The sequence below is a fragment of the Trachymyrmex cornetzi genome, unplaced genomic scaffold (genome assembly GCF_001594075.2).
Source record: "Trachymyrmex cornetzi isolate Tcor2-1 unplaced genomic scaffold, Tcor1.1 scaffold73, whole genome shotgun sequence".
NCBI classification, from domain to species: Eukaryota; Metazoa; Arthropoda; class Insecta; order Hymenoptera; family Formicidae; genus Trachymyrmex; species Trachymyrmex cornetzi.
The window spans coordinates 1,771,950-1,786,292 of NW_017300059.1; the positions used below are offsets into that span (position 1 = coordinate 1,771,950).

Genomic DNA, 14,343 nt, shown 5'->3' on the forward strand with positions numbered 1-14,343 from the left:
CAACACTTTTTTAATTAGTTTTGGGTCATATTTTTGTTCTTAGCGAATTTTAGAGCAAATTTTTATTAATTACATTATCAATGTGCTCCAAAACTATTTTTTAAAAGTGCAATTTTTAATAAGTTAGCCAGTAATAATAATAATCTAATCAACAAAAACGTACAAATGTAGCACCTGAAGATTGCTATCCTTTCATGAAAGAGGCAGGCAACCTAAATTTAAATGGCAGTTTTCCGAAATTCCCTAGAAACGTCCCAAAGACGAGGGACGAGACAGGTGGATTTGGCGAAGAAAGATTTCCGTAAATAAGTTGGATTTTAGATTAAAATGCAAAATATCTTGCATCGTCAACGTCGTGCGCACAGATACGGTGTTGCTACGTCATTTCGCGATCTCACCCTGGTTTAATGATTTGAACAAATTTAAATTAATTTAAGCACTTTCACGCTAAGAACTGATTTCACTGTTAACCTCTGTCGCGTAAGCTGCAGTTGGATTTCTTGGACGAGGAACGTACGAACGAAACGTCAGTCGGATTCTCTACTGATCTCCGCAATGGATGAGAACGCGGATCGACTGAGTAAATACACGAAGCATTCGCTAAAAACTGCGCCTAAGTCAAATGTGAGACACAAATTTGGAAACAATAATGCATTAAGAGTGACTTGGACCAGACTCCGATTGATGAGTGATATCCATAGTTTGTTAAGATAGATACAGAATTATTAATTTTTGTATTAATTGGATGATTACGAAAATTCGAAATAAATTATATTAGTGGAAATTTTGCTATAACCATTTTTATGATTTAATTAATCCATTGAATTAATTGGATTTTGATTACAGTCACTCAGAATCACACTGTTTACAAATGTAATAATTATATGTATTGTAAGAATTTAGTTAAATATTTCATTCGAATAAGTTTACTAAACACTAAGCATATTTAATTATGAATATTTTATTTGATTATAAAAGTTTACAAGATTATATTTTAAATATTGACAGGTTCTGGAATGTCGAGTTTGCGAGGAGGTTTTTACAGTGGACGGTGTAAAGGTGCCACGTTTGTTGCACTGTGGACACACAGTATGTCACTCGTGCTTACTGCGGTTGAGGACTTGCATGTCGGAGCAACAGTTTCTGCTATGTCCCTTTGATCGACAACCTACCGCCATTCACGAGAACAGCATCTACAGTCTGAAGAAGAACTTTGCGCTTATCGAGCTGCTTGAACGACTGGAGCAATCCAACAGCCAGAAAACGCTGGTATTGGAGCGTGAGAGGCTTCAGTCGAATCTATCATGCGACGAGGACGAAGCGCATACTGCAGTTCTTTACTGTACTGTCTGCGCCACACACCTTTGTGAGGCTTGTGACACTATCACACATTCGTCCAAGACCCTGGGCAAACACAGACGCGTGCCGCTGTCGGAGAAGCCACGTGAGAAGCCTCGCTGTCCAATACACACGGCGGATGTGGCCGAATTCACTTGTACTCAGGAAGGTTGTCACAATTCCTTGATGTGCTACCTATGCAAAGAATATGGCAAACATAGTACACACAAGGTAATATCATCTGTAATTATACAGAAGCTGTTCAGATTATCTCTGTGTTCAGATTCATTATTAGAATGCCAATTATTAGAATGTTTTGTGAACATTGTAGTCCACTTCATCAGAATGAGGAGTAGCCTCTCTATCTTAGCATTCTAATAATGTATCTGGACACTGAGATAATTCAGTTCCTATATAGAAAAAATCCATGGAAATCTTAAAAACATCATCTGCAAGTTTCTTCTTTATATACCGGTATGTTTCAATATCTTACGTATGTTTTAAATTTAAATTATAGCCGGTATTGGTCGAGGAAGAAGCCGAAAACATCAGGAAGTCCATTATCGCGGCATTACAGAAAATGACGCAGTTTATGGAAAGCATGAGAGATACCGCACATAAAATAGGTATTTATTTTTAATTTTTCTTCTAAAATTGTACCTAATGTTAGCAATTTAGAAAAAAGAACATGACCAAAATAATTTTCGTAATAAAAATTGTTTAGTCTTGAAGTCTCAATATTTTTAAAGTTAGTCTTGAAGTCTCAATATTTTTAAGTTCTCTAATTTGTATTTCATTGTTTTATTTATTCAATTTATGTTTTCGTATTTTCAGAAATAGTAATTGAAGAATTGGAAGGCTGGGCGATCGAAGACGCGAGGAGGAGGGTGCGATATCATTTCGAGGAATTACGTGCTATTTTGACCGAACAAGAGAAAACAGCGATGGCGTACATCGAGACGGAGACTCGCGGTAGACTTTGCGCATTGAGGCAACAACAGAAAGATCTCACGTCTACGAGATCGCAAGTAGCCGGTGTATGCATCCAATGCGAAAGCATACTCGATTCCGAGGACTGGAAGTTGCTGAGCAGCTCGGAAAAAGTCAAGGAAGTGCTGGCGACATTGGAGCAACAACAGCAACATTATGCGCAATTAGGACCGGATTTTCTCAGTCCTGAATCCTCCATTCCCATTATATTTAGCAGGGTTCGTACATAATTTTTATTATGAATGTAGGATTAATTATATAATATTTTAATTGTTGTTTTTCAATTGTAGGATTAATTTTGAATAACTAGTTTAGAGCGATATTATAAAGCAATTATAATAAACTTATATATTAATCTTTGTTTTTCTAAGTATTTTAAGTACTTTAATTTTTTTAATGGAAATAATCAGTAATATTAAATTAGATGATTTTAAAAAAATGGTTATCTTTTTAATATAGTCAATACATTTTTTTTTCAATGCTTCATTTTATAACAGGATAACAGAATACACATTGGAACAAAGATCGATATGCGCGTAGTAATCCTAGGACTGGATGGTGCGGGAAAGACAAGTATTTTATCTGCTATGCGAGGCGTCACGCTGCCAAATCCACCGATTCCCACTATCGGCTTCAACGTTGAAAGTTTGGAGTACATGAATCTCGTATTTACTCTCTGGGATGTTAGCGGTCATCAAAAGTTTCGACCACTGTGGAAGCATTACTATCATAACACACAAGCTGTTATTTTTGTGGTTGACGCTAGCGATAGATCTCGCTTCGAAGAAGCACGAAAAGAATTATCAAAAATACTTTATGAACGAGAACTGAAGGATGCTCTACTTTTAATATATGCTAATAAACAGGTAAATGTAACATTCCCATCTTTAAAATGTTTATATAAGATAAATGTAATTATATTGGGCAAAATAACAAAAGTTTTAAATATTGAGATATCTCTAATGATACGTACCACTCTAAATAAATTCGTCCTACTAAATTTTTATAAACAACGAATGTATTTACATATCATTAAAAGTTTAATATCTAAAAATTTTTATCATTTTGTCTAATAATTGCGCCCAATTGAATTAACTAATTCATTTACTTTACAAGATATTGCATAAGTTCCAAGCAAATTCATATTTTTACAGGACGTTCCTGGCTGTGCGAGTGTAGAGGAATTAGTCGATATACTTGGCTTGCATAAACTTTGTTGTGCGAGAATATGGCACATTCAAGGCTCATCGTTAGTTACCAATGCCAGTGGTACGTTGCAAGGTCTTGACTGGCTTTCGACACAATGTGTATAAAATTTTTTCTTTATAAAATTATTTATGTATGGAAAAAGCCGAAGACACATGTAACGCTAATTAATTGTGATTTCCACGCTAAGATGATACGAAGCAGACTGAAGTTAGATAGATAGATAGATATCATGCAAGATAAATATTTGTACGTACAGTCGACGTTGAAAATGATTTGTTTTTAGCTGTTCCCATAAAATAAACTCGAATATCGCACGTATTCAGAGAATTATATTAAAAAATATCTCAGCCACACATAACACATTTCGACGTCGATCATACTTTATAATTATCATGTTTTTTTATTTATAATATAAATCTTTTTTATTCGCTCAATAAGTATGGATGTCAACGTGTGAATGATGAATCTACTATATCGTCGCAGATCTCCTTTTATTAACTCGTCAATTCACGAAATAAATCTATTCTGTTAAGTCACGCTATACCAAAAAAGAAAAAAGTAATTCGTAAGTCACGACATAATCACTTCGGAGAAAAATGTTGTCAGTTTATTTTCCGATATAAAAATGGAATTACAAGATTAATTATACTCGAACATGATACAATAAGATAGCGTGTATATGCATATATATATACATATACAATAGTAATTGGAAGCAATTTGCATAATCGATTCGTACACATTACTACAAATGATGGATCAGCAACAGGACTGGGTTTCGCGTTCGACCGAGGTGAGCGCTTAAGACCTCACGAAAATAAACGCCTGAGCACATCTAGAAAAGTCTTATTTATTTTATTACATGATTATTGGATTGCCTCTGATACATAATCATACCAATTGTAATCACTCAGTCACATTTGCACACATCTATCATTCTTACGTTTTGCCTTTTTTTTTTTAATAATAATTGGAGCGATTTTCTTTTTCTTTGAATTACGCGTACATTGTACGGAAATTGAAATAATGTATATATTATATATAATATAGCATCGTGTTATTTAAATTACATCTCATTTACTTTTTAATGTATATAAAAACACTTGACAAACAAAAACGGAACAACTTAGAGTCTTTTGTGGAGCTGCGCCGATGGTGGACACGGGCTAGACGACTCTCTTGTTTCTTTCTTCTCTACACTTCTCCTTTTGTATCTTCTATTTTCTAATATATCTGTTCTTTCCGTATTCCAGCACACACTTTGCAGAAATGTAGATCACTTGAGCTAAGCGTGTAATATTTCAAGACAATAGATTCACTCGAATACAAAGTTTTTTGGGCGGCTAAGAATATTTTAGGCGCTGTGATAGACCAAAAACACCGGCAAAACCAGGCGAGATTTTTTGTTTAAAAGCTTAAAACGGTATTCAATATGATGTTCTTGTAGACAATACGACGGGCGATAATCAACAAGGATATTATCCTGCTCTCTTGCTATTGTGTGTTTTTAAATTATAATTTTGTGCCTGTGGGAGAATTTAGTGCGTGTCGCGACCACGTAGCTCCTGGAATACAGTCTGTGTTTGTGTCCACACGCGACACATTTATTTACAATTCGTCATGCGCCTGCAAAATAAACAAGAAACAAAGCAGTTAATATTATTGATCGTACAAAATCGAAGAATCTATTGAAATGTTTAAACTCAGAAACGAGGAATTCCAATTTTTTTCTCGTCAGTAGAAATCAGAGAAAATATGAACATCATGCGCAAAATCTGAAAATATAACATAAATTCAGGTGCATAGAATCATTATACTTACATCGTTATCTGAGTGAGTGTGCTCTTCCTCATCTGCGTCTTCATCGTCCTCATCTTCCTTGTTATCTTCGTTTTCCTTGGCTTCTAAATCTCGCCGTTTCCTTTCCTCCTCATCCTGCGATTCTTTCATCTTCTTCTCACCTTCCTACGATTTACAGAATAAAATATTATTTAATTCATTTATTGTTAAAAATTTAGGGATCTATGATGAATTGATCATATTATACATATCAATAATTGGACAAATAAATCAATGACAACAGCAATAATGAATAAGTACTTACCAAAGTGGGTTTCCAGACATCTTCTCCAAATTTGCGCGCGACCTCCGGATCGTCGGTGATTAAAACGTTATCGAAAATGGTACCAGATTTAACTTGCCACAGATCAAAACCAATAGCGCAGATCTCATCACGTTTGTACAATTCGGGGTCGGGGGTGTATTCGGGATTATCAATCTCGGGATGGATCCACGGTCCCTTGTAATTGGGATTATCGATTTGTTTTGGTTTCCATTCACCCTGAAAAATTATATAAATTTTAAAAATAATGACAGATGAGAAAAATACCCGACGAACCTCTGAATGCATATCAATTTCAGCATACAAACCTTATAATCGGGATTGTCGATCATGGGCGCTTCCCATTCGCCGTCCATCTCGTCATCCCAATCTTCGGGTTTAGTTGCTTCAGGATCAGGAACGTGCTCGGGCTTGTCCCAATCTTCAGGCTTCTTATCATTGGGGTCGTCAATGCTGGGTTTGTCGTCCCAATCAGCGGGCTTGGTTTGAGATGGATCCTTAACCTTTTTCGGAGGAAGGAAACTCCAATCTGCCTCTAATTCGCCAGATTCAACTTCTTCGTTATCAATAAGTACCTGAAAAATAATTTTGTTGAAGAGTCATCAAATCAGATAAACTTTCATTTAGTTATATTATTGATGTGTTGATCTTTGCTGGATGTGTATAGTGAGCGGTATTTCCTCTATACGGTTAACAAGCAAGATAATCTTCGTTCTACGAGATCCTGTAGCACCTATCCTCCACGGCAATTAGTGAGAACATGTGACTCTAGGCTCGATAATGTTTAAGGCCGTGATACAAAAAAAATTTATTTATTTATTTATTTAAAAAAAATTCAACATGTTGATTTCCTTACTGCTTCTTAAATTTTTCTGTATGCCATGGCTTACAGCGATTATAATTTTACATGAACGTAGCGCATATTTACCTGGTAGGTGTTATCAGGTTTGACAATCAGAGTATACAAATGCGTGTAAATGTCATCTTTGCAACGGATATCTTTGTTGATTAAAAGATTCTTTTCTTTGTAGCTAAAGATAACATGAACCTTTTTGGTTCCAGGTCCACAGATATCCGGTCCTGTATAAAAATAAGGATATCATTAAGTTGAAATCGATAAATAATAAAAAATAAATATATATTATATTTAAATTTTATGTAATCATTTTGCATGTAATAATTTCTAAATTATCGATATGAAGTCACTTTTACACAAAACAAGCAAGATAATTTGAACTTTAAGCTAATTAGCTTCTTTAATGAATGTATCTTTTCTGGTACCTGTAATATGTATAGGTACTTATTACAGGGCATAATGAAAGAGTATTTCTCTCCGAGTTCCTATAGCACTTATCATACACTGGTATGACCAGTGACTCTTAGGCTCGAACTAACCGATTATTCGCTATCAATAATATATTCTGAGATAAGAAAACTTACCAAACATAATCTGATAAGGGCTTTCACCATGCATATCTTTCTGATCGAGAGAACAGTCAAATACTTTAACATATCCACCTCCGCAGTCAATGTTCTGTTCATGCTTTACGGTAAATTGAATAACAAGGGTTTTATCCTTATTACTAAATGGAGTAAATTTCTTACTGAGAGCGTAAAACCTTGCGTCTTGCGACGTCTGGATACCTGAGAAAAATTTGACAAAATGGACTCGTTACATAAGTGCATTTTATATTTTGTAACAAATTATCTGTATTCCTTTTAAATACCTTTATCATTTTCTTGATCATTCCAGAATTTTCCATAGCTTGAAACAAACTTTCCGAATTCCTTACCAGGATGCTCAGAATAAACCCAATTCTTTTCCCAGGAATCTGAAATATTGACAATCTCTTTGTAAATTTAAATAACAATTTTTAATATATATTTTATTAACTATAAACATCCAATTTATTTAATAAAATATATATTTTATGTACATTTCATTAAAACTTATTTATTTTAATTCACTTTGTTTTATTCATATGAATAAATTTACTTAATAAATCACGTATTAAATTTTAGATTTGAAAATCATTAATGAGAGATAAAAACCCATTTAAAAAAATGTATTGAAAAAATTTTTATATATTTACAAGCTATATTTTTCGACTTCCACCTAAAAACAAAAAAATTATGTATTTCCTAGAATCTCAATTTATTAGAGAAGCAATAAATATTAAATAGCAACATGATTACAGACAACTTCTATCGCGTTCCCGAGTAGGAAGATGAACAAGGAGGGGGGGAGAGAACCGGTTAAAAATTAAGAAGACCGTCGAGAAAGAAAAGATAATATTTCTTCGCCGGCATATTTAATTTCAATGATAATTCAATATGCAAGAGACAAGGAGGAACGAAGTCTAATTATCGTGCTTCCATTGTCATCGGCAAACATAAGAGATCTGTTTCCCTTGCAATTCTTTTCTTCCATCCAGTCCCGACCACGTCCGCTCGACACGCAAAAAAAGAAATCGAGCTACAAAAAAAAAAGAGACCAAAGATCCGTCGTATCATTTTATACCTTGCATACTTTAAAAATGATACGAGCTCGAAGGACGAAGTGCGGTGGGAGGGACGATGGTGCTTGTTCAAAATCCTGTATTTAACGGGATAACGTCCGACGACAAAATCCGTTCGTCGAGTACACTCTGTACTCGAAGCGAGACAGGCGCGGTGGATTCCGCACGAGACAGACTGAGACAGAGAAGAAAAAACGGAATGGAGGCGCAGAGGAAAGAAGAGCGCCGAGAGATATACGTGGTGACGCAAACGGACCTGTGGAGGCCGTTTACTGCGGCCACGTCGAAGCCTCCGATCGTCGCGCGGAGCATCGTCGAAGTCTCGAGCTTACGTTACAGATCGACGAATCGATCTGTGTGGCGTCATGTCGGCGGTGCGGTGGCGGTGGCGGCGGCGGCGGCGGCGACAGGCAAGTCGCAAGATGCCGCGCAGCGGCGACTGCCATGAGAAGCGACTTCCGACGTTCCGTCTGCGTGTCGCTCCCTCGATCTTTCGCGATGCTCCTCTTCTCGTCCTTCCGCTCTTTCTTCCTCCATTTCTCTCCCTCCCCCGTCCCTGCCGAGAATGCCGAGAGGCACATATGGCCGATACGGCTTGAAATGCGGAAACACGATGTGTCACGATACGGTTCTTAACAATTTCCCGTCGTGTTAACTGATGATCTCCCGCGGAAGATACGCGACGTGGGCCGGCGAGATGGAACGGGCCAACGGAGCGCAGCAGGGCGTGCGATTACCAAGGAGAGATCGCCGTACCCGTGTTCACGTCCTTTTCGCCCACGAAGACGTTTCCGTCGTCGTTTCCTCGCGGCGTTATCCTCCCGACGAGAGACACGCGTGCAGGCGAATAATCGAGGGTGTGGTTCGTCGCGAAGATCCGCGAGACTGGCGATGGTCTTCGTGGCAAAGGGAGAAGCCTACCACCACCACCCAAACGGTTGTCCGCCGCCGGGCCGGGCCGGGTAGTCTTTGTGATCGAACAAAATTAATCGGCTTTTTACTCACCATCGTTGAACTTCTCGTCGAGATACACCTCCGCCGTGGCCACGGCGATTGCCAAGAGTACGACGAACGCGCAGGAGGCTCGCATTTTCGGACGCCGACAGGACGACGTGAGTCCGAGATGATCGACGACGAAGAAAGCACCTGTCGCCGCGACGAACTGGCCGATAATGCCCGCTCCGCGGACGTGGTTGGCGAGTTTACGGCCGTCGAAGTAGACAGATGGAGGGCGCCGATTGGCGGACGACGCAACGGCCAATCAGCGCCGACCACGCTTAACCAGCGGTGCGCCGCGCCGTGGCAGTCGCCGGCGCCGTTCACCACGCCGCGCCACGCGCAACTTTACGTCACGCCGGTTTATCGCGGCCGTTTATCTATTGTCGATACGGCAGTACGCGGAAAGCGGGGACGGCCGAAGTTTCACGGAATCGCCCGATGCAACGGAAGCCGCCGATTGGCGGTCAAATGCGCGCGGTTTTTCAAACGACTTTGTAATTTCTTTTGAAACAAAGTAAATCTTACGGTTTTTTTCTTTCTTAATTTTCTCGATAGTTTTTGCTCTTTCAAGTTTCACACAAGTGATACTCTGAGTTTAAAATTAATGTAAGTATTTTGTATTTGGATAATGATTTATTTATAGATTATTAATTATATATTAGAAGAATAATTGATTATAGTCAATTATTGATTTAATTAATTATAATTAATTTAATGACGTATTTTATTATTCTCAGCTTGTGCAAAAGTCAGTTGAGTTTTGTATTTGTCAGAATTAAATGAGGAATTTGCATTCAATTACCGAGTTGTCACAAATTAGTAATTATCTAAATTTTAATGTAAACAATATAACTAATATAACACGCGAGTTATATTAATTATATTGATAAAAGAATATATTATATAGTTATATTGATAAAAGAATTATATTGACAAAAGAATCAACAGAATTATATTTTAAACTGCTATATGCCATGTTCTTATCAATAAATATATTTGAATTATAAAAATACGATTAAATGATCGTTATCAAAATTTTGCTCATATTTTCAAAGCGTGATAAGCTTGCTTGTAAATAAATATCATACATTTTATATTCAATGGGTCTATAATGACTCTCGATGGCCGTCGATATTTTTTGTGATACGTCCCACACCGTTTCCATGGCAACGAGAAAACAAACTTGTCATGGCGAGAACGAATAGAATAAGTTATCGTGACTCACTTCAAAATCAAGATACTAGTTTCTCGTTACTTTGTGGATAATTGAAATTTACAAGTGGTGCACATACATAAAGTCCAGCACAGAAATTTTTAGATAAATTTAGAACAATCGGACTTGAAAAAAAGGGAGAAAGAAATGCTCTCCTCAAAAGCAAACGCCGCGCTGGCGCGTCTGAAAGAGATCGAGGAGAAATACAAGATAAAAAGCAAGGAGCAGAAATGGAAAGAGGTAAATATTCTGAAAAGAAAAGAAACAGTCGATAGAAATCCATAAAAAGAAATTTTCTAATGTTAAAAATTAATATTAAAATTATAATTTCCAAGCAGAACAATAAGTCATGATAACGTCAAAACGACATTAAAATAAATCGGAAATGACCGAAAGATGACTTTTAATGATCATTTTGATATTATTTTAATATCAAATTAATTATTGTTCTGCTTGGGTTGGTTCTCAAATTTGAAATTTGAATTACAATTACTAATAATACTGCGATTCTTTCAATTACTTTATTTTTATATAATATGTGATATACGAGGGTCGTTTGAAAAGTTTTGAGCCTCAACATGAAGATGGTATATTACTCGTCAAAACCATTCTGGTACTACTAGAGCACTAGAAATGTAGGTATTCGCGTCCACCATTTTTACTCCTTTTCCCACTGTTTGTTCCGTCTTCAACCTTCTCTCTTCTCTCTTCAATCTTCTTAGTTTAGCGGCTGAATGGAGAGAGAGCAGGGAATTGAGAAAATAAGCAAGAGAGTGAGAAAAGGAGTAAAAATGGCGGATGCGAATACTCACGTTTATAGTGTCTTAGTACTACAATCGTACATGTTTTGCAAGATACCATGTGAAAATTGTAGCCATTTTGAACGCTCAGTTGTTGTTTGAGAATCATGTGTGCCAGTCGATGTCAGTGTGATGAAAATTTTCGTTTGATGAAAATCTGTATCCTCCGAGCCTAACTTTGAGCCTAGGAAACAAGAAAAAGTCGTTGGAGATCAGATCTGGTGGGTAGTTAATTAATTCGAACCACAATTCATAAATTTTTGTTATGGCGATCGTTGATATTCCATTTTATCCAATTTTTTCCATTTTTATAGAAGCACTGACATCGACTGGCACAAATGACTCTCAAACAACAACTGAGCATCCAAAATGGCTACAATTTTCACAGGTAGCTTGCAAGACATGTACGATTGTAGCACCCGAATGGTTTTGATGAATAATTCCATCTTCATATTGAGGCTCAAAACTTTTCAAACGACCCTCAAATTTTTATTTTTGTGTGTATAATACATTCATCATTTAATTCTAATATTTTAGATATTAGACCTGTTCTTTTTAACTGAATTTTTGCACCGGTTCATCTTTCTTCCTCTTCTTTCCTCCTGGAGAGAAAAGATAGATGAACTAGTGCAAAAATTCAGCCAAAAAGAACAGGCCTGTGATCACATCCTGCAGCACATAAATTAACTAACAGTAAGGATATATTCACACAAATTTACATAGCTGCATAAACGTATACATAATAAAAATTATCCAATCACATTTTACATGCATCTTTATAAGAGAAATGCGATTGGATGATTTTCTTTATGCATATATTTATGCGACCATGCAATAAGTTTGTGTGGATATACCCTAACATTGGACGCGTTCAAGCGTCGGGATAAAGCGGTTAGACTGCTCACCGAGCAATTGAATGTAATTGGTTGGATCTATAAGGAACAACCAATTATGTTTATTTGTTTGGTGATTAGGCTAGCCACTTTGTTAACTTGAACGTGTTCATTAAGTCAATGGGCGCGTTCAAGTTGACAAAGGCTTATTGGTCTGCTCACCAAGCAATTAAACATGATTGGTTGGATCCACAGGTAAGGACCAATTATGTTTATTCTCTTGGCAAGCATGCCTAGCCCAGCCTAGCCGCTTTGCCGTCTTGAACTCGCCCAATATAATTTCCCACTCAATAAATGTGATACAATACATATAAGGCCTGTTCTTTTTGGCTGAACTTTTGCACTAGTTCATCTTTTTTCTTTTTCTCTCAGCAGGAAAGAAGAGAAAAAAAGATGAACTGGTGCAAAAGTTCAGCCAAAAAGAACAGGCCTATTGTATGTAACAGTTCCTAGTTCCTATTCAGAAATGACAATGGAATCGATATCAAATCGATGTTGATTTGACACCGATTCCATTGTTATTTCTCACTGGGTTATATTGTTAAGTAGAAAATTACAATATTGAGATAATATTAGTGTTAGTCGTTCTGCAGGAGTTAAATTCTTTTTGAGAAATTGACAATATTACAACATTAACGTAATTTATTTTGTAATTCCAGGATATGGACAGTTCGATAAGCAGCGTCTCAATGGTTCCTTTGGACAGTTCGAAGGAATCACCAAGGAAAATCACAAAGCTCAAGCTCGATATAAAAATGCCGGATACTCGATTCGAAGGACACGCGGAGGAAGTGAAACTTTCGTCGAGAAATGAAATATCGACGCCAGACAAAGTGAGCGCGAAACTTCCCAAAGAAGCCGCCGAGATCGATCTTGAGGATGCGTCACCATTAGATGATAAATTGTCGCGTTCCGCAGGAAAGCAAGAAAGTCTTATCTCCGACCCAATGACGATTGAAGAGAGCAGTTTGATCGAAAGCGTGCTCGATGACTCGGTAATTCCATCAAAATCACTCTCGCGCTCGAAAACATCGCGGCGAAACTCTTTCACGGCCAGCGGACGATCTTCCGGACGTTTGGAGAGAACAAAAATCACTGCCAAGTCCGAGGGAGGAAAGGAGTTTAGTAAATCATCCGAAATCTCGAGGGGGAAAGCGTCGTCTGATAATTCAATTTCGAAGCGACTAAGACTGTCTCATGGAAAACCGAACGAGACTTCCAGGATGCGTCTCGACCAAAAAAAGCGTTTTATTGATGTCAAAGCGACGAGAGAAACGTCGAAAAAGATAGATTCTAAGAGAGTTCAAGATAATCTTAAGGATTCGGAATCTGTACGCGATGATAGCGTTGTCGAGGAGTCAATCGGCACGATGGAGAACGGCAGTGAAATTATTTCGGAACTTTCTCACGTCGAAGAAAGCTTTATGACTAAAATTGAAGACTCCGTCGATGTTTCCGACGATTCTAAACATGTAACAAACGAAAACGCTTCTGTGACGGTTTCCAACAGTTCGAAAAGTCTAGCTGAAAACGGATATGCGAACGATACCTTCGAGGACATTTCCAGCTCGAGCATTCGATCGCAGCGTGAGGAAATGATTAATGGAAAGAAAGAGGTGCAAATTGGAGTGAGATCTGGGACGAAAAAAATGGACATTGCGGAATACAGATCTTATCAGGACAGTGCTGAGGAGTACAGGTAGTTCAACACACACTATGTTATGAATTATTTTATATTTTTCTCAAAAAATATATATTATATGTATATTTTTTATAAAGCATTTCCCATTACATTGAAAGGAATTTTAATAAATATTTGTTAAATAGTTCTAAGTAAATATTTACTAAATGTAAGCATATACTTATTTGATTAAACATTAATTTGATTTGACTATTATGTTTTTTATTGATTAAATATTTATTTACTGTAAGTTTTAGCAACTTTTAAATGGCGGTAGAACAAATTATTCATTTTTTATGGTTTTGCTAAAGGAAACTTTTGATCAATACCTCATGATTTCTACAAAATATTACAGTTTCAGTCAATTCGATTCAACTTTTTTTATATGATTAGTGCAGAGTCCTATAATTATATTAGGAGATTCCTACATAAATAAATTTTATTATTTGTATAATAAATGTAAAGAAGAACAATTAATGTTTATTACTGATTCTAATAATTTAATTTTATTTCTACGAAAATGAAGATAAAAATGTAATCAATGCATGTAAGCGTGTAAATATAATTGATGGTCGAAAC

The 14,343-nt window shown here is 36.7% G+C and overlaps 3 protein-coding genes across 9 annotated transcripts in view; 2 read left to right on the plus strand and 1 right to left on the minus strand.

Moving 5' to 3' along the window:
• The first annotated feature begins 192 nt into the window (after window positions 1–192).
• On the plus strand, window positions 193–4,088 carry LOC108767871 (E3 ubiquitin-protein ligase TRIM23). Its single transcript, XM_018517974.1, has 6 exons — window positions 193–624; window positions 1,009–1,569; window positions 1,856–1,964; window positions 2,173–2,546; window positions 2,826–3,194; window positions 3,483–4,088. The coding sequence occupies exons 1-6, from the start codon at window positions 556–558 to the stop codon at window positions 3,639–3,641; spliced, it is 1,641 nt and encodes a 546-aa protein (XP_018373476.1). The 5' UTR covers window positions 193–555; the 3' UTR covers window positions 3,642–4,088.
• A 285-nt stretch (window positions 4,089–4,373) lies between these two features.
• Calr (calreticulin) lies at window positions 4,374–9,366 on the minus strand. The gene is made up of 8 exons (XM_018517975.1): window positions 9,184–9,366; window positions 7,387–7,491; window positions 7,100–7,303; window positions 6,588–6,739; window positions 5,968–6,234; window positions 5,642–5,878; window positions 5,359–5,502; window positions 4,374–5,163 (listed from the first exon to the last, which is right to left on the minus strand). Exons 1-8 carry the CDS (start codon window positions 9,266–9,268, stop codon window positions 5,146–5,148), a joined length of 1,212 nt encoding a protein of 403 aa, XP_018373477.1. The 5' UTR covers window positions 9,269–9,366; the 3' UTR covers window positions 4,374–5,145.
• Window positions 9,367–10,355: 989 nt separating this feature from the next.
• LOC108767875 (glutamic acid-rich protein) overlaps window positions 10,356–14,343 on the plus strand; it is a 55,908-nt gene continuing 51,920 nt past the window's right edge. For 6 of the 7 annotated variants that reach the window (XM_018517982.1, XM_018517981.1, XM_018517980.1 and 3 more), the window contains exons 1-2: window positions 10,356–10,630; window positions 12,743–13,782. In XM_018517982.1, coding sequence (XP_018373484.1) covers window positions 10,538–10,630; window positions 12,743–13,782 — 1,133 coding nt within the window. In that variant the 5' untranslated portion in view covers window positions 10,356–10,537. Of the gene's footprint in view, window positions 10,631–12,742; window positions 13,783–14,343 lie in introns of those variants that run through there. The other variant, XM_018517986.1, reaches the window with a different exon arrangement.